Consider the following 26,904-nt stretch of genomic DNA (forward strand, 5'->3'; position numbering starts at 1 on the left):
ACATCTATCTGCAAGTCACTTAGCTCAATTGTATATGGGGGTTTGGGAAATTTATATGGGAAATAGAAATTGAATAAGACATGTACCCAGAACAAAGACAAAGAAGAATTGGGTGAGTTCTGGGTAAAATGCGGTTCAATTTTTTTTCTTTTTCTTTCTTTCTTTCTTTTTTTTTTTTTTTTGGCAGAAAAAGGGAACTAAAGGCAGACCAGGACTGGGGCATAGGTAGAGGTTTTGTCTTTATGTGAAAAAGAGGAACTGAGATAATCACCACCAGTAACCAGAAACTCTTCAGATTAGAGATTGGAGGTGCAAAGTGTGCATTACTTCTGTATTTAATTTGAACTCCAAATATGTCTTACAGAACTACATAATGTTCACATGGGTAACTATTCCCAGGCAATATGTGCCATTTTGATAGCAATGTCTACAGAAAAAGGCACGAGTGCCAGCATTAGGCATGGTAATCTCTTCTCTGTTTTGTGGTTTCCCCACTGCACCATTGCTGGCCCTGTGGGGGCCACAGACGCTAGTGACGAAAGCATCCCTAAGCACATCCCATATGTGTAAATGGGTTCCGTGTGTGCCCACCTGACACCTGTCTGCCTCTTTCCTCCGCCTAACTCACACTCAAGAACGTGAAGCCCCAACATATCCTGTCAGTCTTCCTCTTTGTTTTCAGGAAGGGAGTCTCACTGATCACTCTCTGGTCTGAACCAGGCCCCAGGGAGGGAGGGGGAGGTCTAGGCCATATCAATGAAATCAGTGGGATTTCACTGAGGACAGAGGTGTCTCCCCAGAGCAGCCAATGCTGTCGTCCCATGGAGACAAAGAGGGAGAGCTGCGGGCAGCGAGGACAGGTTCCTGGAGATCTGTGGTGAGCAGCCGCCTGAGCTCAGGAGGAGACAGGCTATTTATCAAAGCGAAAGATGACTGGTACTGGAGTTGCTAAAAACAAACCCTTCCAGGTTTTATCTCCTTCCAGAAATGCTTACTTCTAAGTAGGTCGAAGTGTTCCTGAAGTAGGGCAGTAGCAAGTGCCTGTCTATCGCTTTGACTGAGTTCCAATTCAGGAGGCTAACCACTGCTACGCGGCCATCACAAGGGATGGCCATTTTAATCCGACCCTTGGCGCCACCTGACCTCCCCCTCCCCGGTGCAGGAAGAGCAGGGGGAGCTGGTAGACCCACGGGGGTGCCAGGCAGACCTTTCTCATACATCAGATGCAAAGTGGATTTTGCTTTGACGTAATTCAGGTCAGTTTATTGAAGATGTCAATAATAAAAGGAATGTGCAAGGCACTGCCCATCCCAAATAAATGTGAGGTACTTAGTCCATGTGCCCCCAGAAAAGACTTCCTGGGAAGTAGGAATAAGAAGATTTCCTCAGTCAAAACTCCTGACTGACATCAGAACACTATTCCTTGTTCCCATCCTCAACCTCCTGCTAAAGCTTAAGTCAGCATCCACTACAATTTTTAGGGGATGGAGAACACAATGAACCTGGTGCTTCACACACAGACTCCTTAGAGGCCCTTAAAGAATGGTCCTCTTCCCTTCCTTCCTCCCTCCCTCCCTCCTTTCTATTAATATTTACCAAGAACTTCTCATATGCCAGCCACTGTTCTAGATGCTGGGGCTAGAGTAATGAGTGAAACAGTCAACACCCCAGCACTTGTAGGGGATACCGAGGGGGTGGGACAGTGGGAGGAACAGACAATAAATGTCAACAAATGTTACCATGTGGTGATAAATGCAAAAAGTAAAACAGGGAAGGGGGGTTTACGGCACAATGGGAGGGTGGGATTCTACCAGGTGACATTTGAGTGGAGACACGAAGGATGTGTGGCAGCCAGCCATCCAGGTATCTGAGGACCCGCAGGTGATAGAACAAAAAGTGCAGGTGTCGGGGAAGAGTGTGCGTGGCTTGACCGCGGAGTAGCTCCATCAGGCAGGCTAGTCATGAGAGTGGGGGCACGGTCTGGGTAGAGGATGGCCCCACTAAACCTGTCCACATCCTAATCCTTGGAACCTGGAAGTGTTATCTTCTACGGCAAAAGACACTCTGTAGATATGATTAAGGGCCCTGAGATGGGAGGTTATCTTAGAACAGGGAACACAATCACACGAGTCCCTAAAAGCAGAGCCCCTTTCCAGCTGTGGTCAGGGGGAGACAAGACTGTGGAAGAAAAATCTGACATGCAACCTTGTGGGCTCTGGAGATGGAGTAAGGACCATGAGCCAAGGAATGCAGGCAGGTCCTAGAAGGTGGGAAGTCAAGGAAACAGCTTCTACCCCCAAAGCCTCCAGGAGAAATGCAGCCCAGCTGACACCTTGATTTTCGCCCATTGACCCCTGCATGGGGCTTCTGACATTCAGAACTGTAAATGAGTAAGTGTGTGTTGTGTGCTGCCCTATGTTTGTTGTGATTTGTCACTGCGGTAAAGGAAGACCTAGCAGATGATATCTGAGAGCGGGCTCTGGGTCAGGATTGGTAGGAGCCGCCTTGTAGCCCCAGGAATGACTTGGGATCTACTCGAAGTGAGACAGGAGCCAGGGGCCTGTTTTGTGCTGAGAAGGATCTTCAACCCCCACACGGCCCCTCTTCCCCTCCAGCAGCGGGGAGCCAGCAAGGCTAAGTCTCTCTCGGCCCCTCTGAGAAGAAAGGGAGGAAACCAGAGTGCTCGTGTCCTGCAGGGCCTCGTTGAAGGTGAGGCAGGTGATCCTATGGAATCTGCCGCGCTGGCTGGGTCTAGAGCGCGGTGGTGGAAAATCTGACCGCCCAGTCCTATCCCCAGCACAAGGACAAAGAGATGGACAGGCCGCTCAGTGAGGGGCCAGCCTCTCTGCTCCCCCAAGACAAGCAGCCGGTAGGAAATACGGCACCAGATAGAGGCTCACAGACTTTTTACACTTTGCTGGGTTTGGGTTCAGGTTGCAGTTTCAATCCTACAGGGGTCCCAGATGAGGGGAAGTTGTTCTCAAGGTTCAAGCGACACCGGGGAAGGCACTGAAGGGGCGAGAGGAGGGTCCTGACTACTGTGTCCGGTCAGGCAGCATCAGAAGGCCATAGCCGAAGGCTGCTCCCGGTGCCTCCGGGGGCTGCTGCTGGCAGCCTGTAGGACCCTTTTACTTCTGAGCTCTCCCGAGCGCACAGGGCAGGCATGTTCCCAGCAACCAGACCACCAGCGCCCTGTTCCTTCTCTGCTTCGCGAGCCCCATTCCGTGCTAGTGTTTCTGGCCCTTTTGTTCTCTTGGCAGGTAGTGGCTTCAGCTGAGCTAGCTCTTGTAAGAGTAAGATGCACTGTCTTCTTTTGGGGGCATATTCGGGTTGCTGGGGTGACCTCCCCTCCGGCATCTCCAGCCTTTCCTCAGAAGGCACAGGCAGTGGCAGCCTCTCTTCTCTGGGGTTGAATCCCAAAGCTCTCATCCCAGCTCTGAGCCCTATCTTCTGGCTCAGGAACTTCTGAGGAGCAAGGTTGCTACTCGAGTCTCGCCCTCCCCTCCCCCTTGGGATGAGAAGGGGCCTCATCTTCACGTAGACCTCACAGATTTGCAGTGGACACCAGAAGGCAGGAAAACATGCTCTTACAATGGGCGTTTGGCCTAAGCTAAGTCACAGCAGGCTGGCTCCAGAGAGGAAAAGGGCAGGATCTCTCCGGAGGGCCCCGGGGAAATCCGTTCTCTCCCTTGACAGCACATGTCCTCCTCCTGCTTCAGCTGTACTGGGAGGCAGTGCCACACGGGGCTGTGTTTAGGGAAGGTTGTGGCCTGACCTGACACCTTCCTATGTGAGGCTTCAATTCCAAGCCCTGTCGTGTCCTAAATAACACCAGATGGAGAGTAGCCCGCTGCAGGTTGGACACTGCGCCCAGAACAAAGTAGGCCTGGGGCTCACGTTCCAACTACCCTTGCTTCCTTTTATTATTTAAAAAAAAAGAAAGAAAAGAAAAGAAAAAAAAAGTGAGGGGGTGAGGAGCGTGGACTGGATGGCCCCCTACATCTCCCACTTCCTGGAACTCCATCTGGCGTGGACTCCCAGACTGTTGGTCAATAACCACTGTTCTGGCCCATCCCATTGAGGCAGGATATCCCCACACCCACCCCAACACACAACACCTCGCACTGTCCTGCATCATACAGGTCAGCCTATCTCTACGGTGTGATCCCAGTGCTTCCTTCAATGACCACTATTTATCGCTGGGAGAAAATAGGTCACTGAGAGGGGCGAGCCAGGGAATAACTTTGAATTTTCCGTTCAACTATTATCAGATAGGATCTCAACCCTCTGGTAGAAGGTAAAAGAAAGAAGAGAGGAGTAAACCATTATTTGGGAGGGAATCATAGAGAAAAACAGATCTGCTGGTAGTAGCCTGGGGGAAGGGCCTAGGAGAAGCCAGGAGTAGAAACTGAGGGAAGTGGGGTGCAGGCTAGAGACATTACTGGCCCCTTTGCAGAACCTATGCATGGGAGGAGGGTGCCTGGGTGGCTCAGTTGGCCAAGTGTCTGCTTTTGGCTCAGGTCGTGGTCCCAGGATCTTGGGATCAAGCCCCATGTCGGGATCCCTGCTGAGCAGGGAAACTGGTTCTCCCTCTGCCTCTCTCCCCACCTGCTTTGTGCTCCCTTTGCTCTTGCTCATTCTCTATCAAATAAATAAAATCATTGAATATGCATGAAACTAGAACCTGGACTCTGTGAACAGCCCTGGAAAGGATTCCAGCTGGAAATACCCTAGACTCACTTCTGTGAAGCTGTCAGAGCTGGGACAAAGAGCAGGTAGGGAGACCAACATTAACTGACCTCTGAGAAGTCCTAGGCTGGGAAATCTAACACAGGGGAATGCAGAACTGTTGCCCCTTTTCATAGACTTTGGGGATCTTGCCCAAGAACATGAGCTAGTCAGCAGCTGAGCCGGGATTCAGGACTCAGGACTGAGCCTAGGTCAGGACTCCTGGTGCCTCCACGCCTGTCATGGCTCATCTTTCGGCCTGCTGCTACGATCCGTGGCTAAGCCTCGTGGTAGACAGGCTTCCTGTTTCATCCTAAACACGTTTCATCCCAAAATGTGTTTCGTCCTAAAACAGCAACGTGACCAACTTTACAGTTTAAAAGGACTTGCACTGGGGTGCCTGGCTGGCTCTGTCAGTACAGCATGTGACTCCTGATCTCAGGGTTGGAGGTTCAAGCCCCATGTTGGGTATAGAGATTGCTTAAAAAAAAAAAAAAAAAAAGTCTAAAGAAACCAAAGCATTTTTACTTAACAAGGCCACCTAGGAGCCTTCCAGCAACTCTGAGATACAGGTATTTTTATCAGTTTCCCTTTGCATAGGTGTGGGAACTAAGATAAAGGGGCCTTCCACTCATTCCGTACCCTGTCCTCTTCACAGCTCATCTGGCCCCCTGAGAACCAGATCCTCGCCTGTTTCCTCAAGGATGTGTAAGTACACTTCTAAGAAAAAGAAAGATGACTGTCATGCATTAGATTGAACCATTTCAAATTGCTGATACTCAACCATTTTTGACTAACAAAAATGCCAATTTCTTGTGGTTCAACCTAAAAATTAGACCTTGAAATGAAGATACTGATGCTAAGTGTGGATTTAAGGTTTAAGCATAGGACCCCTAGGTTCATTGCTCTCAGCTACTAAGGATGCTCACCTGATATGGAGAGAAAAAAGCAGACATCCTTAGGCCTGGAGGGTATCATGCAGGTAACTCAGGAGGAGAGAGACGAAGGGTAGTAAACATGCTCTTTTAGAATAAGCAGCAATAGGAATGACTGTAGGGAATAACTAGGAAGAAAGAGGAGCCCACTCCGAGTGAAAGTTGGTCGCCTGTAAGCTGTGCCCAGAGAGAAGACGACTAGATCAGAGGTGCAGGTGAGGGACTAGAAGGGGGTACTTGATGTGCAGGGGGGAAGCTGGACAGCTGCAAGTTCCTAGATCCAAGGATGGTTAACGCCTTCAACTCTGGTCATGATCGCGGGGTCCTGGGATTGAGCTCCACATCGGATCCCCTGCTTGGCATGAACCTGGTTCAGGGAGCCTGCTTCTCCCGTTCCCACTCCTCCTGCTTGTGTTCCCTCTCTCACTGTGTCCCTCTCTCTAATAAATAAATAAAATCTTAAAAAAAAAAAAAAAGAGGACTTCTAAAGCCACACAGACCTAATCACTTTAAACAAGTTAGGATTGTTGAATTTAATTCAAAATATTTTGTTCTGTCCTAAGGAATTAATAAAAGATAGAAAAGGTACAGAAAAACTGTACCTTAGGAAATAAGTGTCTAACATTTTATATGCAAATTACTTTGTTCTAAATAAAAATCAGGAGATGCAGCATGAGAATTAGGACTGAGGGTTTCAAGTAGGGGGATGGAGACAGGAGCACAAGAGGAGGGATGGGCAGGAAGTATCTGGGTTTCAGCACGAAGTAACAGGAATTCCTCACCATTAGAATCACACTAAAATGCAGCAGGCTTCTTGTGGAAGTGATGAGCTCCCCGTCTTTGGGAGTGCTCAAGTAAAGCTTGGCTGGACCGTCAGAGACATGCAGAAGGGGCTCCCTATTTTAGGGAGAGAGTCAACCAGAGGACCTTTACTGTGCTTTGCAATTCTAAGCTTCCAAGAGGCAGTAAAGAGCCAATATTTTGAAATGAAAGGAAATCTAATCGAGGGCCACTTTTATTCAATTATAGAAAGAGAAATTTTAATTCTAGCTTTTAATAATTCTGAAAAACGACCAAGAAAAATGACCAAGAATCTCTACCCATGCCGCTCCATGTGTCTTAAAACACACTTTTTCTTTGAGAAATATCAGCACTCAAGTTTGTTCCATTTCTCCTGCAAATGCACTGTTTTGGTTTCCTTTGTTCTTATCCCAAAGTATTATGTTTTTTAAGGACAACTTCACTGCCATTTTTCACTGCAAACATCCTGTATTCAGCTATGTTATTCTTAAACAGGATTTTGTGGGCTAGTATGGGAACCCATTCCCACCCCTACACATCACTCTCACCTGAGAGTAGCTGTTCTTAATGCAGAAAGGCCCTGAAAGCTGAGATACAGGCTTTTGGCAGATTCTCCAGGAGTCAGGAGGTAGGAGGAAACTTTTAGTCTCTGGATCTGACAGCAGAGGGGATGGGAAAGGCCCACTTCGGTTCCTGGCAGCAGAAAGTTCAGGAAGGTCCCATCCTGCACAAAATCTGCAGGACAGGCTGGACCAGCTCCAGGGTTAGGCCAGCCCCTACCAGAAGTGGTCCCAGTTTGGCCTACTAGTCTGAGGGCCGATCAGAGTTTTTCTGCCCCAGCTGGGGACACCAGGATCTTTCTAGCGGGCAAAGCACTCACAGGATAAAACCAATGTGTCTGTTGCTACTAACTCAGGGGGCGCAGGGCGCACGAGGCCAGAGGTGGGAGGGAGAGTAAGAAAGCAGCATGTCTGGCCACCTCTCCCTAAATGTTCATCCACCTCGACTGCCCTTAAATAAAGGGCAACCTCACCAGATGGAGGCACTCCATTTCTCCCATTCCTCTTCTCCTTCCAGCTGCTCATAACAATCATTCCGCTTTGTTTCTACGAATGAACTTAAGTGCCTGTCCCAACTGGCTTCAGAGTTAGGAGGTCACTACTCTGGTTCTTTACCTCTGGTGAAGAGGGAGACCTCGGGAAATGGACGGACTTGACTTCAAATTGAGGTCCACCACTTGCAAGCTATGTTATTTTGGGCAAGTTGCCTAATCTTTGCAAGACTCAGTTTCATTGTGTTTATAAAATGAGAAAATAGTGGTGTTACTCATCTTCAGACACTAACCCAGAAACCTGTCCCACAGGAGACTCAGTAAATGTCAGGCATTTTGATGAGTTGGCTATAGACTTCATGTAAGTCAACAGCATCATGGACTGCCTCAGCATCTTCAAGCTGTCGGTGCCATGGGCCTCTAGAGCCCAGGTGTCTGCCACTGTCCGATACCTTCATACCCTCCACAGCTTGGGCAAGCTGGTCCTGAGGCCAGCAGGGTGGTGATAGGGAACTCATCAGGAGATGCCGCAGGAAAGTAGTCCCTGCAAAGAAGTCCACACCACCCGGGGCCACTGCCCCTTGCCTCCAGGACATCAGCTTGTGCGGCTCACCTCCCTGGCCTCGGTTTTGCTAAGCCAAGAGACCTTTCCTTATTGTTTCTCCAGGCACACAGCTGGAGTCAGAGACACTGCAAGAAAGGTAAAGGGACACAGATATCTCATCTGGGTGCACAGAGAAAAACCTAGATTGGCTTTTGGAGCCTGGGGCAGAGGCACTCAGGACTAATGCTGTTTTCCTTCCCATTTAAACCAATTTTAAGTATACGGTTCAGTGGCTTTGAGTCACAACATGCCCATTGTGTGACCACCATCATCATCCATCTCCAGAACTTTTTTCAAGTTGCAAAACTGAAACTCTGTACCCATGAAACACTAACTCCCATTCCTCTTCTCCTTCCAGCTGCTCATAACAATCATTCCGCTTTGTTTCTACGAATTTGACAATTCTAGGTACCTCATGTAAGTGGAACCATATGGTATTGGTTCTTTGGTGACTGTGGTTTATTTCATTTAATATAATGTCTCCTTTGCCCATTTTTATTCATTTTTATTTATTTTATTTTTAAAAAAATATTTTCTTTATTTATTTGACACAGAGAGAAAGAGTGAGAGCACAAGCAGGGGGAGCAGCAGGCAGAGGGAGAGGGAGAAACAGGCTCTCTGCTGAGCAAGGAGCCTGATGTGGGACTCAACCCCAGGACCCTGGGATCATGACCTGAGCCGAAGGTAGACGCTTAACCAACTGAGCCACCCATTTTTAAGTAAAAAAAAATTTTGTGTGTGTGTTGTAGGGGTTCTTTATATAACTTGCATATTAATCCCTTCCAATTCATCTTTACTGTCTCCTAGTAAAGGCAGCTGACCCCCTAAATCAGGGACTCTCAACACTTGTGAAACGTCAGAATTACCAAGAAACCCTGGAAATACTGACGCCCAGGACCTGGGTGGTTCTGTATTAACTGGTCTGTGGTGGGCATGTAAGGCATTAGAATACTTCGAAAAAGTCTCCTTCCAGTGGTTCTCAGATGTATCCGGAGTTGAAACCACTGCTCAAAAGTCTCTGCCCTGCGGGAGGCGCTGCCCTCCCCCACTCACTGCTGAAAAGTGAGAGGGGATAGATTAGGAAGAGGAAGAGGAATGACGAGAGACCCCCCCCCCCCCCCCGCCTCCCGTCCAAGCCCAGGGAGGATGGCAACAAAGTCATAGGAAAGACAGCCCCCCCTCACTTGGTCACACAGTGCTATCATCAGCCCTGCCACCGATGTATCAGAAGGAAACAACCAACCATTGTCTCCTGAGAAGGCGCAGGAATGACAGACAAAAGAGAAGCCTCGAGCCTCCCGGAAGTCCGATGGGCAGAGTGCGCGGTGGAAAGGTCTGGGCAGGGAGGCGGGAGCCTTGGTTCTACCGCAACTTTGCTGTCAACTTTCTCTGTGGCTTCTGAAAAGCCAGCTCACTTTCCTGTGCCCAGGGGTGCCCCTAGAAGAAAGGAAACTGGGTAGTGCCCTGCTTCTCAGCCCTGGCTGGACCTTGGATTCACCTAAGGAGCATTTGAAAAACACTGACCCTCAGGTTCCACTTCAGAAATTCTGAATGCAGCAGTTTTAGTGGGGACTGGATGTTGTCGTTTGGTAAAGTTTCCAGTGATTTTACAAAGCTAGGGTTAGAGCCACGGTCTAGTCGTTCTCCCACGTGCCCTCCTCAGTGTTAACATTCTGAGGTTCTTCTGTCTCCATTTCTGGGGGCGATGGTCCTGGCCTGAGCACTCATGTGGCGCTTGGCACATCCTACATATACTGCCCTCTCACAGCCCACAGGCACACTGACCTGATGCTCTCTGCAAAGGTGAAGAGGACTAGTTCCCTTCTAAGAACGTAAAAAGAAACAGATTCTGACCTGTAGTGACCTGGGATGAGGCCACAACCCCAGAAGAATGTTTTATTCTCAGTCCAGCTGTGCCTTGAGAGGAGGAGAGCCTGCCGGAGACAGATCAGCTGGGAGGAGGAAAGGCCAGGTGGCCGGCAGGCAGCTGGGTGGGATGGGAGAAGGAGTTTCTGCTAAGAGGCCAGTACTTCTGGCAGGCCCTGCAGAAGGAGGCACTTTCAAAGCTGGGGGGTGTGGTGGTGGTGCACGAGGGCACAGACTTTCAGAAGAGTCCTTGTTAGGGTCCTAAGGGCTACTCCATGGTGCCGCAACTGCCAGAACTTGGACCCCCAGGTGTACTGAGCCCACATGGGGGAGAGGGTGGTGGGAGCTCACAGGCTGCCCTCTGAAGTCCTCCCCTCAGTGGCCTATGCTTGGAGAGAGGGGAAACAGCCTGCAAACAAATAGAGCCAAGGAAATGGGTGGTAGGCACTGGTAGGGGACTGCCTTTAAGAAACAGGCAGGCTGGTGGAGAGCTGGAAAGTTCCATGCCTGCCTCCCTCCCTTTCTCTTGTCCACTCTTTTCCATCCCTCCTCCCTAGTGTCCCTTGTCCCTTACCTCTCCACCATCCCCACTAGAGGTCTCAGACCCCATCTGACAGCTCTCTGCTTCTGCACTGTGGGTTTACTCCTGCCACGTCCTGCAAGTAGTAGGGACCCACCTCGTGGGTGGCCAGGAGGGGATCCAGGGTCCACAGGCTGGGGAGGCCAGGCCTACGTCTGGAAGTCCCAGCTCTTCTCTGGAAGTAGAGCCATTCCTGATGGAACCACCCACACCTGCAGACCTACCCCCACACCGGCCCCGTACAGGACGTGCTGTTCTTGGTTTTGTCTCCAAAGATGGGGTTCTCTAAAAGGGATGTGGGGGAGTTTGTAGCTATTTTGCTGACAGACTAAGGACAAACAATGTAACAACTAGACCACCTATAGCATGCGGGCCGGGCACTATTCCAAGTGCTGTGTGTACTTCACATCACCCCCGACCCTCACAATTCTTGCCCCGTTGTGCCCCAGTTTCCCCTCAGTCAGACTTCCAACACAGTCACATTCCTGAGTTTCACGGATCATCTCTTCCCTGATACCGTGAGTTTCTCCAGTGGCGACCTCAAAAGGACTCAGGGGGCCGTACCCACAATTCAGACTCCATGCAATTTCCTGACCCCGTCCCTCCTTGGTCTTCAGAGAAAAGGGGGAAGTAGGTGATGGCTGAACTGGGGGAGAGGGACACGTGTGTGTGTGTGTGTGTGTGTGTGTGTGTGTGCGTGCGTGCGTGTGTGTGTGTGTGTATAGAGAAGAGAATCAGGTTTTAGTTCCCAATTTTCTCCTGGTGGGAAAAAACGCCAGGGCCACTCTTGGAGTCAGGCAGCATGAATAATGCAACCTGCTACCGCCATCTGGTGGATGAAAGGAGGAAGTCAGGCTGGGGAGGCGGACCAGATGGAATTCGAGAAGCAGGACTATTTCAGAAGTGTAGTTAGCCCTCTCAGTACCTACCAGGAAGTCTGTAGTGGGTCTCCATCATGACCCTGGTGTCCTTGCCTCCCAACAGGACCCTATCCTCTTTCCATGTCATAAATATCCAGCATGGGTCTGCACGGAAGGCTCCCCTGATGTAGAAAATAAGCTCAGACCCAGGAGAACTTGGTGTCGCTCTCTGGGCCTCAGCTTACTCAACATAATGACTCGGTGAAAGCCTTCAAAACTCCTGGCAGCCTTGTCTTTTGAAGTTAGTGGTTCTCATACTAGAGTGAGCCTCAGAGTCCCTGGAGGGCTTGTTAGAACACAGACCACTATTCCCCGACCTCCAGGCGTTCCTGACCCAGTAGGTCCAGAGTAGAGTCTGAGAATTCGTGTTTCTAAAGGTTCCCGAGGCATGCTGATGCTGCCAATCCAGAGACACCCTTCACCTTGGAGAATCACTGTTCTAAGTAGTTCAGTCTCCTTGGTGTGAGGGGAAAGTGGACAAACAAACAGGGAGTTTATAGAAAATAAATAACAGAGCTTATATAAAACAGAAGCCAGGGCTCAAATAACTTATCCATTAGAGTTCCGTAAGTAAATGTCTTGAACCGTGGCAGGGCTGAGGGGAGCGTCAAACCTGTTGGGGAGCCCAGCATAGCTCTGGAGCAGGAGTGTGGGCCAGTGCAGAAGGGAGAAGGCTAGGTGCTGGCCACAGGTACAAGAAGACTTTTCTGAACGTCATGGGAGAGCTGGAAGAGGTCTTAGAGGCCATCCAATTCAGCTTTCATTTCAAGATGGACTCACAAAGGTTACATGACTTTTCCCAAGTCCCACGGCCGCTCGGTAGCTCTTTCTCTTCACATTCCCAACCCATTCCCTTCACAAGCAGATCCCAGCGGAACCTCACAAGGCCTAATGGGTTCACGAGACAGGTTAGTTCTGTGATGTTCTGGGGCTAGGGTGGGCCAGCACCCCAGCGGCCCTCTGCACGTGCCCGCCCCCCTCAGTTCCCCCTACCTTTCACCAAGGGGAAGAAGCAGTCCATCTCCACGCTGCTTCGGGAGTGGGAGATGCACAGGGCGCTGCTGGGAACCAGGCCCTCCTGGGGGGGGCTCCGTTCCGTGGTGCGGACCAGACACCAGCCTGGTCGCTCGCTGGGCCGCTCCAGCAGTTCCACCGTCTGCCCCACCTGGATGGTCAGCTCGCTGCTGTGGCCCGCATTGAAATCCTGGAGGACCACGGTCAACTCACATCCGCCAGAGAGCTTGGGGTAGGGGGTGGAGTGAAATGGGGGACAGGGGACGGTGGGCCAGAAGGGAAGGGAGAAAGGATGCGTGCAGAGAAGAAGAGGAGGAGAGGAAGACAAAGGGGGAAAGATGGGATCCAGAGTGGAAAGAAGGCAGAAGATGGAAAAGGGAGTGGGAACAGGAAAGAAAACAAGAAAATAAGGTAATTGACACAATGCCACCATTCAATCATCCTGCTGCTCTAGCTTGGGCCACAGTCTGGAGCTTGCCCAGGACCGAGCCTGATTCTAAATCCTTCTTGTTTGCCTGGAGTTATTCTCATTTTCCTTTGCTAAGCTTCCAGCTAACTGTGCCCTCACCCCCCTCTCCAGTAAGTCTCTTCACTTCTTTACCCCATCCCCGCCCCTGTGACCTCCCTCCGACTCTGCCTGGGCACCATTTCTAACTCACTCATTTTTACATGCTTCTAGTTGAAGTTTGGGAATAACGGAAGAGACGACCTCCTTCCACCTAACCTTTGCAACCTTCCCTGTCCCCATCCCTAGCTGGACCCATCCGCCGAAAACAGAGGCTGCCAGTGACACAAAAAAGAAGGAGGCATCGAGTCAAAGGAGAAGCAGAACGGAAGAAGAATAGAATTGGCTTCCCTTCGCCCAGTCACTGGGGATCAGGGCAAAGAACAGCAAGGGAAGAAGAGGGGTCACGTCGTACTTAGGAACCATCCTCAGTGCCCCGTCACGCCCTCCCCCTGGGCCTGGCCCTTCCCTACTGGACTGGTTCTGGGGCAGAACCAACAAAACTGGTGGGAGAGACCCCAGGATAAGAACCACCTCTTCTAGCTAAATACCAAGACCTTCACTTCTCACCAGGAGGAACCACCGTGTTATTGGTTTGTCTCACAGAGCCAAGCACAAAGCCTCTTCCTTAAAAGAGCAGCTGCCCCTGCATCTCTAATGGAAGCCTCCAGGGCCCGCATCGTCTGCACCAGCAGCCCTACTCATGCACTAGTCCAAATACATGGCATATCCTGGGAGGCTTTCACTGAATGTAAAACACAGCGAGCACCCAGTAAGTGCTGAATCAACAGTCCTGCCAGGCCCCAGCGTTCTGCACTCAGGACTGAGAGAATTTCCTATTAAAGGAACTTGAACGTCACAGTGGGCTTGAGAAGGCTCAAGCATGCATCAGACGGACAGCTGCCCTATGTATCGCCATCAGTCAATCACTGGGCAGGGAGCCCGCTTGAAACACATGTCCGTGGGTGGGCATGGTGCTGCCACGGAGACTGGAGCGGGAAGAGAAATTTGTAGGACAGAAGTTGGAAGAGGGAAAGAGACAGAAGTAGAAAACACGCCTGTTGGCTCATTTCCCCCTTTAACTTTCTTGGTGCCATCAAATGCACAGATTCTCCCCCACCCCACCCCGTCCCCTTCTGGTGCTCTCTTCCCCAAAGCATCATTTTGAGAAGGATGTTGTAGGATGGTGATACCTCAGGTCTGTAGACTCGAGTACCTTCACATTAACTCTCCACTTGGTCCTCGCTACGACCAGGTGCTGTCACCATCTCCACCTCACCCACCAGAACTTTAAGCTCAGAAATGTCAAGACCATTGGTTGGCATAACGAGCATGCATAAAAGGTGTCTAAGGAGTTTATTAAACATGCAGATGGTTTGGCTGGTCCCTCACTTGCCCTAGTCCCCAATCGCAAGTTATGATTCAGGAGACCCAGGAAAGCCGAATTCACAAGATTCCCCCAGCTCATGATCTGGAAGGGGGTCCCTGAGATGCTGCCTGAGAAACACCAGCTGGATGGTTTCCCATGGTCACCCAGCTGGACTTGAACCCAGCCCTAGACCACAAATCCCATGTTCTTTACACCACATACCAGAGCAAATTATGTGTAAGTTTTAGGTATGTTTGTGGTTGGAGGGGTGGGAGGCAGGTGGAGAGAAGGCATCACTGGCCTGTGCGATTGGTCTTCTCAGGGTTGGCTTGGCATGTACCAAGTTGCTTACACTTTCTGGACTGCAGTTTCTATCTTGACCGGAAGACTACATAGCAACAGCTACATCACGGAAACACAAGTTTCACTGAGCTGATTTCATTGATACTCTATTTCACTTTCTTCCCCCCTCAGTTGCTGCTGGCATCCCGCTAAGTTGATTCCACTTTCCACTGATGGAAATTTGCAGTATTTGCAAATTCCATTTGTAGGATGTTGGACTAGATGACCACAAAATTTCCTGCTTACTCTGAGAATTTCTATCACTGAGCTTCTATGGTTCATGGAGTCACTCCTCTGTGCCAACCTCAGGATTCTCTCCCAAGGTCAAGAGTGCACAGGGCCCGAGATGCAACTTGCAGCCCTTTCAGGGATGGAAGTGGTCCCTTTGCAGACTGTTGCAGCAAAGCAAAGGGAGCCTGAGGTCCCAGATGCAAACAGCCCAGCAGGTCACCAGACCTCTGTGATCAGTTTCTTAGAAAAGTACAAGTGCAGTTTTCTTTTCCAGCAGTTCTACGGCAGGTCAGCAGGTCTGTCTGGCAGAGCCCCGGGGTCATTACTTTCTCTTCCCATCTGGTAAAGGACCAGTGACCATGTCTCCCCACTCTCCCTGTCCCTTCCCCTATTCCATGCTGCCCTTTGTTACAGTGGCACTTTCAGAAGGTCCCCATTTCTCTCCCCTATTTCTCTCTCTGAGCTGATCTCTGGCTCTTCAGACAATGTTGCAAACAACATTTTTGTTTTCACCTCATTCTTCTCTTGCCCACAGCCTTTAAGAACTATTTCAATGTCCCCTGCAAATCTTTAAAATGTTGCCCCAGTGAACCATATTCCTTTTGACAGGCTAAGACCAGGGGGTGTGGAGGGAGGGGGCCCGACCTCTCCCCATCGCAGACGTCCCAGGTAATTCGACAGGTGTCGGGAAGGGCTATCACACCCTGCTCAGAACGCCAAGGCTGATCATATTCGTACTGGTTATTTTCAGACTATTGGCTATGGATGCTTAACTTCAAATCTACCAATTCGACCACTCTAGATTCTAAGACCAAACTTACTCTCAGGAGGGAAATGCTGGGAACCTTGAGTTCGTAGCACAGACTCTCAGCATGAAGTCAGGTGCTTCTGAGTCTTCTCGGACTCTACACCCGTTTCTATAATCTTCTCTCCCCTTATTCCCTTCACTGTGTACCCCCAACCCCCTGCCCAGTCTCTGACTTGGCCCCTTCCTGGGTGCTTCTCAGGTGTTTTCTTTGCCTAGATCCCTAGGACCTTGCCTAGGGCCTCCTACACCTTTCTGACAGTAATCACTACTTAGACTTCTGCATGGCCCACCCCAGCCCCTGCTGCTGAGTCCTCATCATCTCTTCCCCTGAATTTTCCAGCCTCTCTCCCCTCCTGGGTCCTGACCATTTCCTGTGAAACCTGTTCCTATGTGCCCAGTCCCTGGGTGGAATCTGTGTCCTCCTCCACTTCCCTGCCAGGTGCCCCCAGGTGGCCCTCTCTCCAACGGGTACCATTACACATACAGAGAAGACTTCATAAACATCCTCATTCTTACTCATACTCACCAGAAACTATTGCTTCCATTCAGGTCCACTTTTGCTTGATTACTATTTGGACATTTCCTGATCTCCTTGGTGTATAAATAGCAGGAACTAGATTACCCCTAAGAACTTCCTCATGTTATGGAAAAAGATCTGATTATTCTCTGTGGGGTTTTTAGGAATATTCAGAGAGGTAGAACACGAACCACCCAGCATTCTACTATTGTCATTTCAGCCCCCCAAGCCTCTGCCTGCCCCTCAGTCTCCACCAGATTCTCCTGAGGGCTATGGACTCTGGAGTTCCTTAGTGGTGGTGTGACCAGGAGCAAGGTGCTTAACATCTTGGTCTCAGTTCCCTCATCTGTGGCATGGGGTATAACAGTATCTGCTTCACAGCTTGCTATGAAGATTAAATGGGATAATTTTTTTTTAAAGTTGGCTCCATGCCCAACATGGAGTTTGAACTCACAACCCAATGAGAGAATTTTTTTTTTTTATAGATTTTATTTTTTTAGAGAAAGAGAGTAAGCAAGTGTGAGCGAGCTAGGGGAGGGTCAGAGGGAGAGGGAGAGGGAAAGAATCTCAAGCAGACTCCCCACAGAGTGTGGAGCCCAACAAGGGGCCCCATCTCAGGGCGCTGAGATCACGACCTGAGCCGAAATCAAGAGTCAGATGTTCAACTCACTGAGCCACCCAGACACCCTTAGATAATATTTTGAAACCAGTCAGGACAGTGCCATCAACAGACTAAGCTCTCTAAATGCTTGTTTATAAATAAATTCTAGAGGTATTAATTAACTATTATCATTTAAATTTGAGGGGAAAGTTACAAGTAGAGAAGAAATGGTAAAAAGGAATCAAATGTCTAGAAATAGACTGTACCAGATGTAAATAGGCAGGTAAATTATTATGAAAGTAAATCAAATCCTTTTCTCTTTTTATAATCTTAATGGAGTCTTGCCCTAATAACCCAGGCCAATGAGAAGAAGTGGCCTGAAGGATTCTAGGGAAGGTGATTCAGATGCCTTTAAGAGTCTGCATTGCTTTCCATGCACCGTCCGTCTAAGGAACACCCCTGCCCAAGAGCCTGACAGATGCCCACAACAGCTGCCGCCAAGCCTGCTGACCCAGTGCTTCACCCATCAGATAAGTCTGACTTCCACCCCCTCCCCTGGCTGCCTGCTCTCTGATTCACTCTAATTCCTCCCCTGCCCCAGGCCACCCCCGCCTTCCCCGTGCTCAGCCAGGGCTCGAGGCACGGAGTTCTCTGCATTAACGCCTGCCTGTGAAAGGCAACGTGGGAGGCAGGCCAGAGTTGGCCTTAGAAAAGCATGAATTTGGGGGCACCTGGGTGGCTCAGTGGGTTAAGCCTCTACCTTTGGGTCGGGTCATGGTCTCAGGGTTCTGGGATCGAGCCCCACATGGGGCTTTCTGCTCAGCAGGGAGCCTGTTTCCCCCGCTCTCTCTGTCTGCCTCTCTGCCTACTTGTGATCTCTCTGTCAAATAATAAATTAAAAAATCTAAAAAAACAAAAAAAAAAGGAAAAGAAAAGCATAAATTTGGAGCATATCTATTTGGTGCGGTTTTACAGCACTGAGAGGACCTGCCAACTCCTATTCCAAGCAGTCCTTCTCTCCCACAATGGCTCCCGCACCTGCTGCCAATGCCTCCAATCCCACCGTCAGAGATGCATTTCATTAGATAACGTTCTCATCATGAAATGTGTCAATTGCAAAAAGATGAGAAGCAGCATATAGGTGACATGCAATTGTTCTCATGTAGCTTTAAGCATGACTATGTTCACAACAGCATTCTTTTAAATGAGAAAACAACTATAACATTGAAAAAAAAAAAAACCACCCTAAAACTAAAATACAAAAATCTAACAGGAAGGGAATGATTAAGTGATTATGATATATACTGGCAGTCATTAGAGATTCATAAAGCACTATAGCAGCTACAAGTTGCAACTATAATTAGGTGAAGAACATCACTAACAACAACTCTGTTCAGAAATTAACAGGAAGGAAATTCACTAAAATGTTAAGACTGGCTTTACTGGGTGGAAAACTGGGTGATTTCACCCCCCTTTTCTAATTTTTATTATTTTTCTTTAAAGAATTTTTTTTTTCTTTTGACAGAGATCACAAGTAGGCAGAGAGGCAGAAAGAGAGAGGAGGAAGCAGGCTCCCTGCGGGGGAGTGATCAATCAGGGATTGATCCTGTGATCAATCACAGGGCTTGATCACAGGACCCTGAGATCATGACCTGAGCTGAAGGCAGAGGCTTAACCCACTGAGCCACCCAGGTGCCCTTCTAATTTTTCCTATTGCCTGACCTAAGAGTTATTTTATAAGTAAAGTAACAATAACAACTTGTATGATCAGCAATGGAATGGGGGGGAGTGGAATGCAATATTCCAAGGAAGCATAATACTTTGAAGGGGAAAAAGGGGCAGTGGGCAGAGGGATAGTTCCTAGTTCTGCTCCAGGACCCCTGTGTGAGCCTCAGGAAAGCCCTGAGTTGCTGATGATGTTTCCGTGTAGAGGCTTTAAAATCCATCTCTAGAAACCTCTGTCCTCGCACTCCTGTGAAATCCAGGTGAGCTCTTCGAAAGGAGGTCTCTTTATGTGAATTTAGTGTTCTGTTTCTACACCGACTGAGATTTGAAACAGGTGTAAAGCAATGTCTGGGCAGCGAGGGACACTCGCTATGGAGCCCTGGGACGCCCTCAGTCGGCTGGTCGGTAGCCTGTGTTGCTGCCAAGTTCAGTTACCAGTCTAAAGCTGAAGAGTGGTTTCATTTCTGTTCACTGGAGCAGGGGCTGCTCTGACTGCAACTGACGGAGCTTATGGGTTTAGCTGGTTCCCGAGGGGCTAAGAAAGAAGGTGGAGCCCCAGAGAGGCACAGAGTGTGGTCTGCGGTCAAGTAGAGGTCTCAAGAATTGTGTAGAAATTAATAGCGGGAAGAATGCAGGAGCGGGAATTGGGAGGCCCTGGTGCGGGTGTGGGTTTTACCTGTGTGTGGCACTGGGAAAATCCCTGCCCCTCTCTGTACCTGAACTTCCTCATTCTTAAGATGAGGAAACTGGATTTCAGGGGTCCTTCCAGTGTTAATATTCTACGGGGGAAGTACCTCCTGTATTCACTCATTAACACACAACTCTGGTTAATTTTTTTGAGCGCTTGCCACTAACCTCATTAGTGGGTTGTTTGCTTATTTGTTGCCGTATCACGCGTCAGAATGTAAGGTCCAGTAGCGTCTGAGTGGCTCAGTTGGTTAAATCGCTGCCTTTGGCTCAGGTCATGATCCCAGGGTCCTGAGATCAAGTCCCGCATCGGGCTCTTGCTTGGCAGGGAGCCCGCTTCTCTCACTGCCTCTGCCTGCCTCTCTGCCTGCTTAAGTGTGCTCTCTTTCTCTCTGACAAGTAAATAAATAAAAATAAATAAATAAATAGAAAATGTAAGGTCCAGGAGAGCAGAAGACTTCTTTGTCTTGCTCATGGTCCCATCTCCTGGGTCTAGAATGACACCTGGCCCAGAGTAGGTGATGAGCAAATACTCACTGAGTGCCTGAGTGCGGGCAGCCTGCAAGCTGTTATCATGTCCAAGGCTGTGAAGGGTAGCCACCACAGCCAAGGTCTCCTTGCACCGGTTGGCCACCACCTCTTGTCAGTGTGTTCCCGACCCCAGAGTTTATTTGTTCAGAACCCCTTTTTGAGAAGCTCTCTCCTCCTTTGATCACTTGGCTGTATCTTCATTAATTCCCAAGTGTGATAAAAATGACACAAGCAGGGGGAAAGATATAAACCACCAAGAATAAAGAGATCGAGAGGTAAGAGTAGACAAGAGAAGTCAACATTTTTTTTTTTTTTTCAAATAACAGGAAGTCCCTTCAAGAGTGGGTTCTGACCCGGGAGAATGGAGGTGAGATGCAAGTTCCTACCATTAGCCCTGCACAATCTTTGGAAAGGCCCAAGAAGTGGAAGCCACAAGACTGCACTAAAAGTTGGAGTTCAGGTGGGGCTGAAAAGGGAAGAGGGGTTGTAAAGGAAGTACACCCCCCACTCCCTCTTCTACAGGATGTACCTTTTCCTGAAAAAGTGACATTCACTGAAGGTCCACATACAGAAGAGGGAGATGAAGCCACCATCCTTGATCTTGTCTCCCAGGATACTGGCCGCCAAATAGAAACATTTGATGCAGACTTGAAGATCTTTCATTGGAGAAACCAAAAAGACGTACAGATACTCGAATTCTGACATTTGGAGATCCCTTCCTTCACTGCAGAGTGGAACCTTCCAGTAAACACACTCCTTCTGTTATACAGAGTATCCACTCAGCTTTTTTGGTGCCTCACTCATAAATAGGAATATGATCCAGCCAAAGATCCCCAGACTTTGCAGAAAAGCCCCAAACTAAACGAACAGGAAGGATCAGACACTCCCAGGAAAGGAGGTGCAGGCAGGACCACAACAGTCAGCAACACTGTAACACCCTCAGAGAGGTAAGAAGGGCACCATACCCATGAAAACAGACAAGCTGCTGCAGACAGCGGGGACATTTCAGAATGATAAAGAGCGCTCAGAAATTACAACTGTGGTGGAAAGGAAACATCTCACGCATGGGTCAGAAGACAGAGTCAAAGAAATTTTCCAGAGAGTAGGACGAGAACAGTTGAGAGAGGAAAATAAGAGCAAAAATGTAAGAAAATTAAAGAATTGATCCAACAGGTATGAGACAGACAGAGTGAAAAAGAATAAATAGTCAAGAAAAATTCCCAGGACTGAAGGGCACAAACTGCCAAGCCAATACAAGGTTTCAAGTGCCTGCTGTGATGAATTTTTAAAAGACCTACTCTAAACTACGGTGTCAGGACATATCGGCAATGAGGAGGGCATTCTAAAAGCTTTTGGTGGGGTGGGGGGAGTCAGGTAAAATCCAACAAATCAGGAATCATGATGACAGCAGTTTTCAACAACAGCCTTGGAACGTTAAAGAAAATGGAGCAATTCCTTTAAAATTCTGAGTGGGAATTATTACCAACCTTGAATTCTGTGTCCAAAGTATCAGTCAAGATGAAGGTACACAAAAGGCCTTTTTTAGACTTTCAAAGTCTCAGAAACTTCCCTTAGGAAGCATTTGCTGAGTGGCAACCATTATGATTAGCATGTTGGTTTCTCAATTTTTCTCTTTTATTCTCTTTCTTTCTTTCTTTTTTTTTTTTTTTTGTCTCTCTTAATGTGATATGCCTTTGGTGGATACAAACTAAAATTAATTCCTTCATTGACTCATTTTTAAAAAATGAGTTAATAGGTAAACAGATTTGAGCAGTTCCTGAACCACAGAATTGCTTTTTATTTAGCAAATCATTAGTCCAGTCCTATGTGTCTATGTTCTAGTCAAGGCTATGAAACGTGCAGTGAGATGATGTTACTGGTAGGCAGATCCACAGCCTAGCTAAGGTGCAAGGGACTCTGAGGTTCATCTAATCCCATCCCCCTATTTGTGAGAAGAGGGAAATGAATTCCCCAAAGAGGAAGGACTTACATAAGGAAGATAGTGTCTGAAAGATGGTAGATACTTAAGAAACATTTGTCGAATGAATGAATGTGTTAGTGGGTTAAGTAAATGAGTTAAACCAGAGACTGTCCAGTGCTCTTAACTCACAGGTAGAAAAACTGAGGACCCCAAGATAGTTGGTGGCAGAGCCAAGACCAGACTTGGGTTTTCAAATTCTGGGGTCAGAACACTTCTCACTAGACTTTGCTAAATTAATGATCGCTGTCACACTTAATGTCATAAGGCCCTAGGTCCCCACTTGCACCTAACGTATTGATACATGGACTGGTGTCAGCGTGGGAAGAGGATTTTCAAATCCAAAGCTTGACAAAGCTGCAGAGGACATGAAGCTGGGAGAAGCAGCTAAGATTACAGATCACAGACACCCAGGACGTTTGTGAGCTTTCACTCTAATCTCCCACTCAAGGAAGGACTCTTTTCATGACAGCTAGGCTCTTGGTGTTGTGACACTCTTCCCTCCTGGTAGACTGCTGTGGTATTCAGAACACTTTCTATGTTTTTGTAATTTCCATCCATGGTTCTTAGTTGCCCTCTAGGGTTGTACAGAAGAAATCTTCCTTTCTTCCATGGAGTTCTACATATGTGAAGACTAGATGGATAATTCCTTAAGTCTTCTCTTTTCCACACATTCCTTCTAATGGTTCTCAAATGCACAGTTTCCACCGTTTTCATCATATTCTTCCGGATGAGCATCAGTATGTCCCTGTCCCTCTTGACAGGGACACCTAGAACTGAACCCAATCCTTTAGACCTAGTGTGCTCAGCACAAACTAAGCCAAGATCTCACATCCAGGCCTAGATACATCCATCAGTGTAGTCGGAGAGTCTCTTATTGGCTGGTTTCTATTGAGCATGTAACCTAATAAAGACCCCAGTCTAACTCACAGGGTCTTCTCAAGTGAGCTTCTTCCCTTTCTCTACTTAAGGCTTTAACTCTAGAGAATTTCCTATTTATCTTTGCTAACTACAAATTTCTAACTAAAGCGTAGTGCTCTTCACTCACTCATCTATCAGATTAGAGATTTCTTCATTTTGTGGCATCTGCAAATCTGAAATTTACACTTCAAGGTGTCCAAGTGAGAGAAAACACAGAGCGCTAGGTAGGAACAAGGACAGTGCTCACAGGCACTACCCCTAGGGTCCCAGCGGACAGGCACCATTCACCCAGAGAAGGAATGGGATTTGCTTGGGGCATAATTAACACAGTGTGGAAGTTATAGGGCCTCAGATGCGGCTTAACTTAATGTTTATTCATTTGTTCATCCAACAAGAGCTTATTTAATGCTGCTTGGAGGGTTAGAGCTCTCCAGCGAGGGAGGGAGGAAATGCAAACTGATGGCGAATTCTGTCTGCTCTTTATCTCTGTACTCCCTGTCCGGGCTTCAGAGACCATCCAGTCTGGGCACAAGCCATCAGCAGACGTGGCCGGGAGGAAGCACACCCTGCCAGTGAATGGAGACAGCCTTGACCCCTCGTCTGGAGATAAGGGTCCTGACAAGGGGTGGGCACGGGTCCTGGCTCTTTTGTGCTTCCCCAAGGCTGTTTTCCTGGTGTCCTGCCTGTAGGTACCTGGGCAGGAGGGCGCTGTCCTACAATACACACCAGAGTTTGGGAAAGAGGAAAAAGCCCACGGCCCTAGTGCTGAAAACACACGGCGACCTGCAGCAGAGGGCTGAGAGAGATGGCTAGGAGAAGCCAGGAGTACAATGAGCCGCTCTGCCGGTACAGACGGCCAAAAAGTTGTGGGCTGCCCTCAGGCATTCTCGCAAATTGTCCTCTGTGCGATTGGGCAACCCTGAAAAGCTGAGCTCCACCGGCCATCTCGCCAGAGACCAGACAAGACTTCAAAGAAGTGTACAAGGTCATCTGACCCCAGGTATTGAGACGTGGGTCACCACTTTCCATTCTGTGGGTCGTGGGGTCTGGGGTCAGACTATTAGGTTTGAATCTGTCTCCATTGTTACTGTCTGTATAACCTCCAGCAAGTTAGTTAGCCTCTCTTTGGCTCATCTTTCTCATCTATAAAATAGAGAAAACAAAAATCATTGCCAGGACTCCGTGAGTTCACACGGGTAAACCCTGACATGCTTCACATGCTCAAGAAATGTTATCTCTTATTCACCCAGTCATCATAACTTGGCATGTGCCCAGGACATGTTTCCCGCGCCAATATTGTGTGTCTGGGGGACAAAAATCAATTTCTAAACCGGCCCTAATGACACATGCTGAGAAACTGGCAGACTGGAAAAAATAAAGGAAAGCAACCATATATGACCAAGCCTGGGGTTAAAAGGTTTTGTGGTATAATTTAGGCTACAATTTCCCTATGTAGGGCCATGGATATGAATACCCTTTCTTTTCCCACACTAGGGCACCTAGACAAGCCACAGACCACATCAGGCTAGGCAGGATTTCTTGGAATTATTTGCCAGACCAGGTGCACAACATGTTTACACTGAGGCAAAATAGTAGAGGTTGAGATCTCCACTCGCATATAGAAAATGGGCAAAATAACCCCCGGAAAGAGGCCATACTTTCCCCTGGTTGACCAGAGAACCCCAGTTAGCCTGATGACTGTTATGTCATCTGAGCACAGGCTGCAAATCTGCCAGGACCAGAATTGGGAAGAGGGCATAGGTGAAGTTTAAGGGTGGGCTGCTGAGTGCCCGGGAGGGGAACTTGTCTCAGAAAAGGGGCCAGCTAGCTGCTGGTAGCTGGGGAGTGAATTCAAATGCACATTCATAAGAAGCACATTCTAAATGTTTTAACTCAGAAAGCAAACAGCCATAGAGTGCCCAGGCCCAGAGAAATGCCAGTAGACATCTGGTTAACTTCCCATTTTCAAGCAGAGTAAAATAACAATGCACACTTGTATGACCCTTTACAAAACTCACAGACATCAGTCTGATCCTCACAGATCCTGTAACTTGCCATTATAATCTGATTTTACAGACGAGGAGAGCAAGGCTCAGAGAGGTAAACTATCTTGCTCAGGGTCACACAGCAGCAAATCACAAAGGCAGGACTCCAAATTTTAATAACTCAGTTCCATCATCCATGTACTTATTTGCTTACTTGCCAGCCAGGCCCTAAACTGTGCACAGGATACAGACAGCTGAAGCAGACAGTTGTGACGGCCCCGCCCTCGCCAAGGTTACTGTCTGTTGGGGAACATCATACAAACACCCCAAGGGTGACAACAGGGGAAGCGTGGGGTGCTGGCCAGGGGATGAGGCAGGGTGGGGGGGTTGTCTCTCAGAAAGTGATTTGCTTTTCCCAGTGCTGACTCACCAGATCCCTCCACTGGATATGGCCATGGCTGTCTCTCCTCAGAGCTGTTTCTGTTATTAGCTTCATCACCTGCCCGGGGCTGAGTTGATGAGAACTTCTCACTCCCCTGCTTACCCACCAGCTAGTGAGATCCCGGAGCGTCTGCCCTGTCCTATGCCAGCCCGTTCAGTTTCACCATTCCCTGGCCATCCCCCACTGTGGGGTACCACCCTGGTAGTGGGAGCTGGAGGAGATGCCCACTGTCCAGATGAATGATCTAGAACATGTGCCCAGCAAGGAAGAGAGGAGCATGGAATGAAGGAGTTTCCAGAGTCTGGACTAGTGTCGTCCTTGAAGGTTGTCAAGCCTTTGTCCTCAGTGAATTACAGACTCGCCCTTATCCTTGATTGTCGCCTTGCCCGGTCAGCATGAAGAAGGGTCTTTATCTGCGACCCACACTTCCTCCTTGTCCAGGCTTCCCCATTTATTGAATGAGTCCTAATGGGGTTTTCTGCTGTCTGCTGCCCTTGGCTCCTTTTCTCCGGGACTGACTGCCACCTCCCCACCCCGTCTCCTGTCTGATTCAGGGCACTGGATCTTTCTTACCACCGCCTCCCGGCGTGGTGACCAACTGGTCAGAATATGCCCTTTGGCCGCTGTTTACTACCTGTTCCCTTGACCGTGCGCATGGTCTATGATTCAGATCCATCTTAAGGACCTCTTAACTTTCCATTCAGATTAGCTCTCTGGGAACCAAAGGGCTAGAGCTCAGTTTTTAGTGGTGTGCAGTGGCCACTAGAGGGCAATAAAAGCTAGGATTTACTAAAGAAACGGGCCACCCTTGGGTTGCTGGAACCAAGGCTGGACCCTGCCCTGGATGGGGAACACCACGGGCCCACCCATGTGGGAAACAGACGGACAACTGCTTAGTGCCTGGCGAAGGGTAAGTGCTCAGTAAATGTTTCCTCGATGAAATTCCTAGTTCTAGAAATGAGAAAGCAAGTGATGTGATCACAAAATTAGTTGGGGTCAGGGTCCCGTTTTCCCTGTTCTCAGGCCGGGGTGCCGTTCCATCCCATAGTACATCAGGCCTCCTCCTTCTCTGCCCCCTTCCCTGCTCCTCCTCTGTGGGTCAACCCACGTAAACCATCTCCCTAGCCAAGTTCATTTTTGAAACCCTTCTGGATAAGCAGTAGTTAGAGACTGTTTTCTCTGTCCCTTACACCTAATTTGTCACTGAGTCCTGCCAGGTTATTAAAAATCTTCTTCTTATTTTCTGGATAGCTCCCTTGCCATTCCAGGCCCTCATCAGCGGCCTCCCTGTCTCCTCATGGTCTCCTTTCTCCCATGCTCCACCCTCAGGTCCTCTGTTATTTCAGAATTTACATACAAATTTACATACAAATTCTACCAGCTTCCTCAGGCATTCACAACTCTCCAAAACCCTCCCCAGCCACCTGATCAACTACTTGCCCATATATTTGCTCTGTTTGGTGTTTTGATGGTCCCCTGAATATGTCCTGGTTATCTCTGCCTCTGGACTACTTCTTTTTAAAAATATTTTATTTATTTATTTGTCAGAGAGAGAGAGAGCATGAGCAGGGGGAGAAGGAGACTCCCTGCTGAGCAAGGAGCCTGACGTGGGACTGGATCCTAGGATCCTGGGATCATGACCTGAGTTGATGGCAGACGCTTAACCAACCGAGCCACCCAGCCGTCCCTCCCTCTGAACTTCTGTTGATGGGTGTCATTCCAATGGAAAGATTCCCTTTTGCTCTCCAGACCCCATCTTACCC

General features: G+C 48.7%; 1 protein-coding gene across 13 annotated transcripts in view; it reads right to left on the reverse strand.

The window, feature by feature from the left end:
• KALRN (kalirin RhoGEF kinase) overlaps positions 1-26,904 on the reverse strand; it is a 661,801-nt gene that overhangs the window by 128,960 nt on the left and 505,937 nt on the right. For all 13 annotated transcript variants that reach the window (XR_014303322.1, XM_082700868.1, XM_082700867.1 and 10 more), the window contains one exon: positions 12,479-12,725. Coding sequence is in view for 12 of the 13 variants with exons in the window: in XM_082700868.1 (XP_082556994.1) it covers positions 12,479-12,725 (247 nt within the window). In the remaining variant the exon portion in view is untranslated. The remainder of the gene's footprint in view (positions 1-12,478; positions 12,726-26,904) is intronic.

The sequence above is a fragment of the Mustela nivalis genome (genome assembly GCF_964662115.1).
Source record: "Mustela nivalis genome assembly, chromosome: 1".
Taxonomy (NCBI): domain Eukaryota; kingdom Metazoa; phylum Chordata; class Mammalia; order Carnivora; family Mustelidae; genus Mustela; species Mustela nivalis.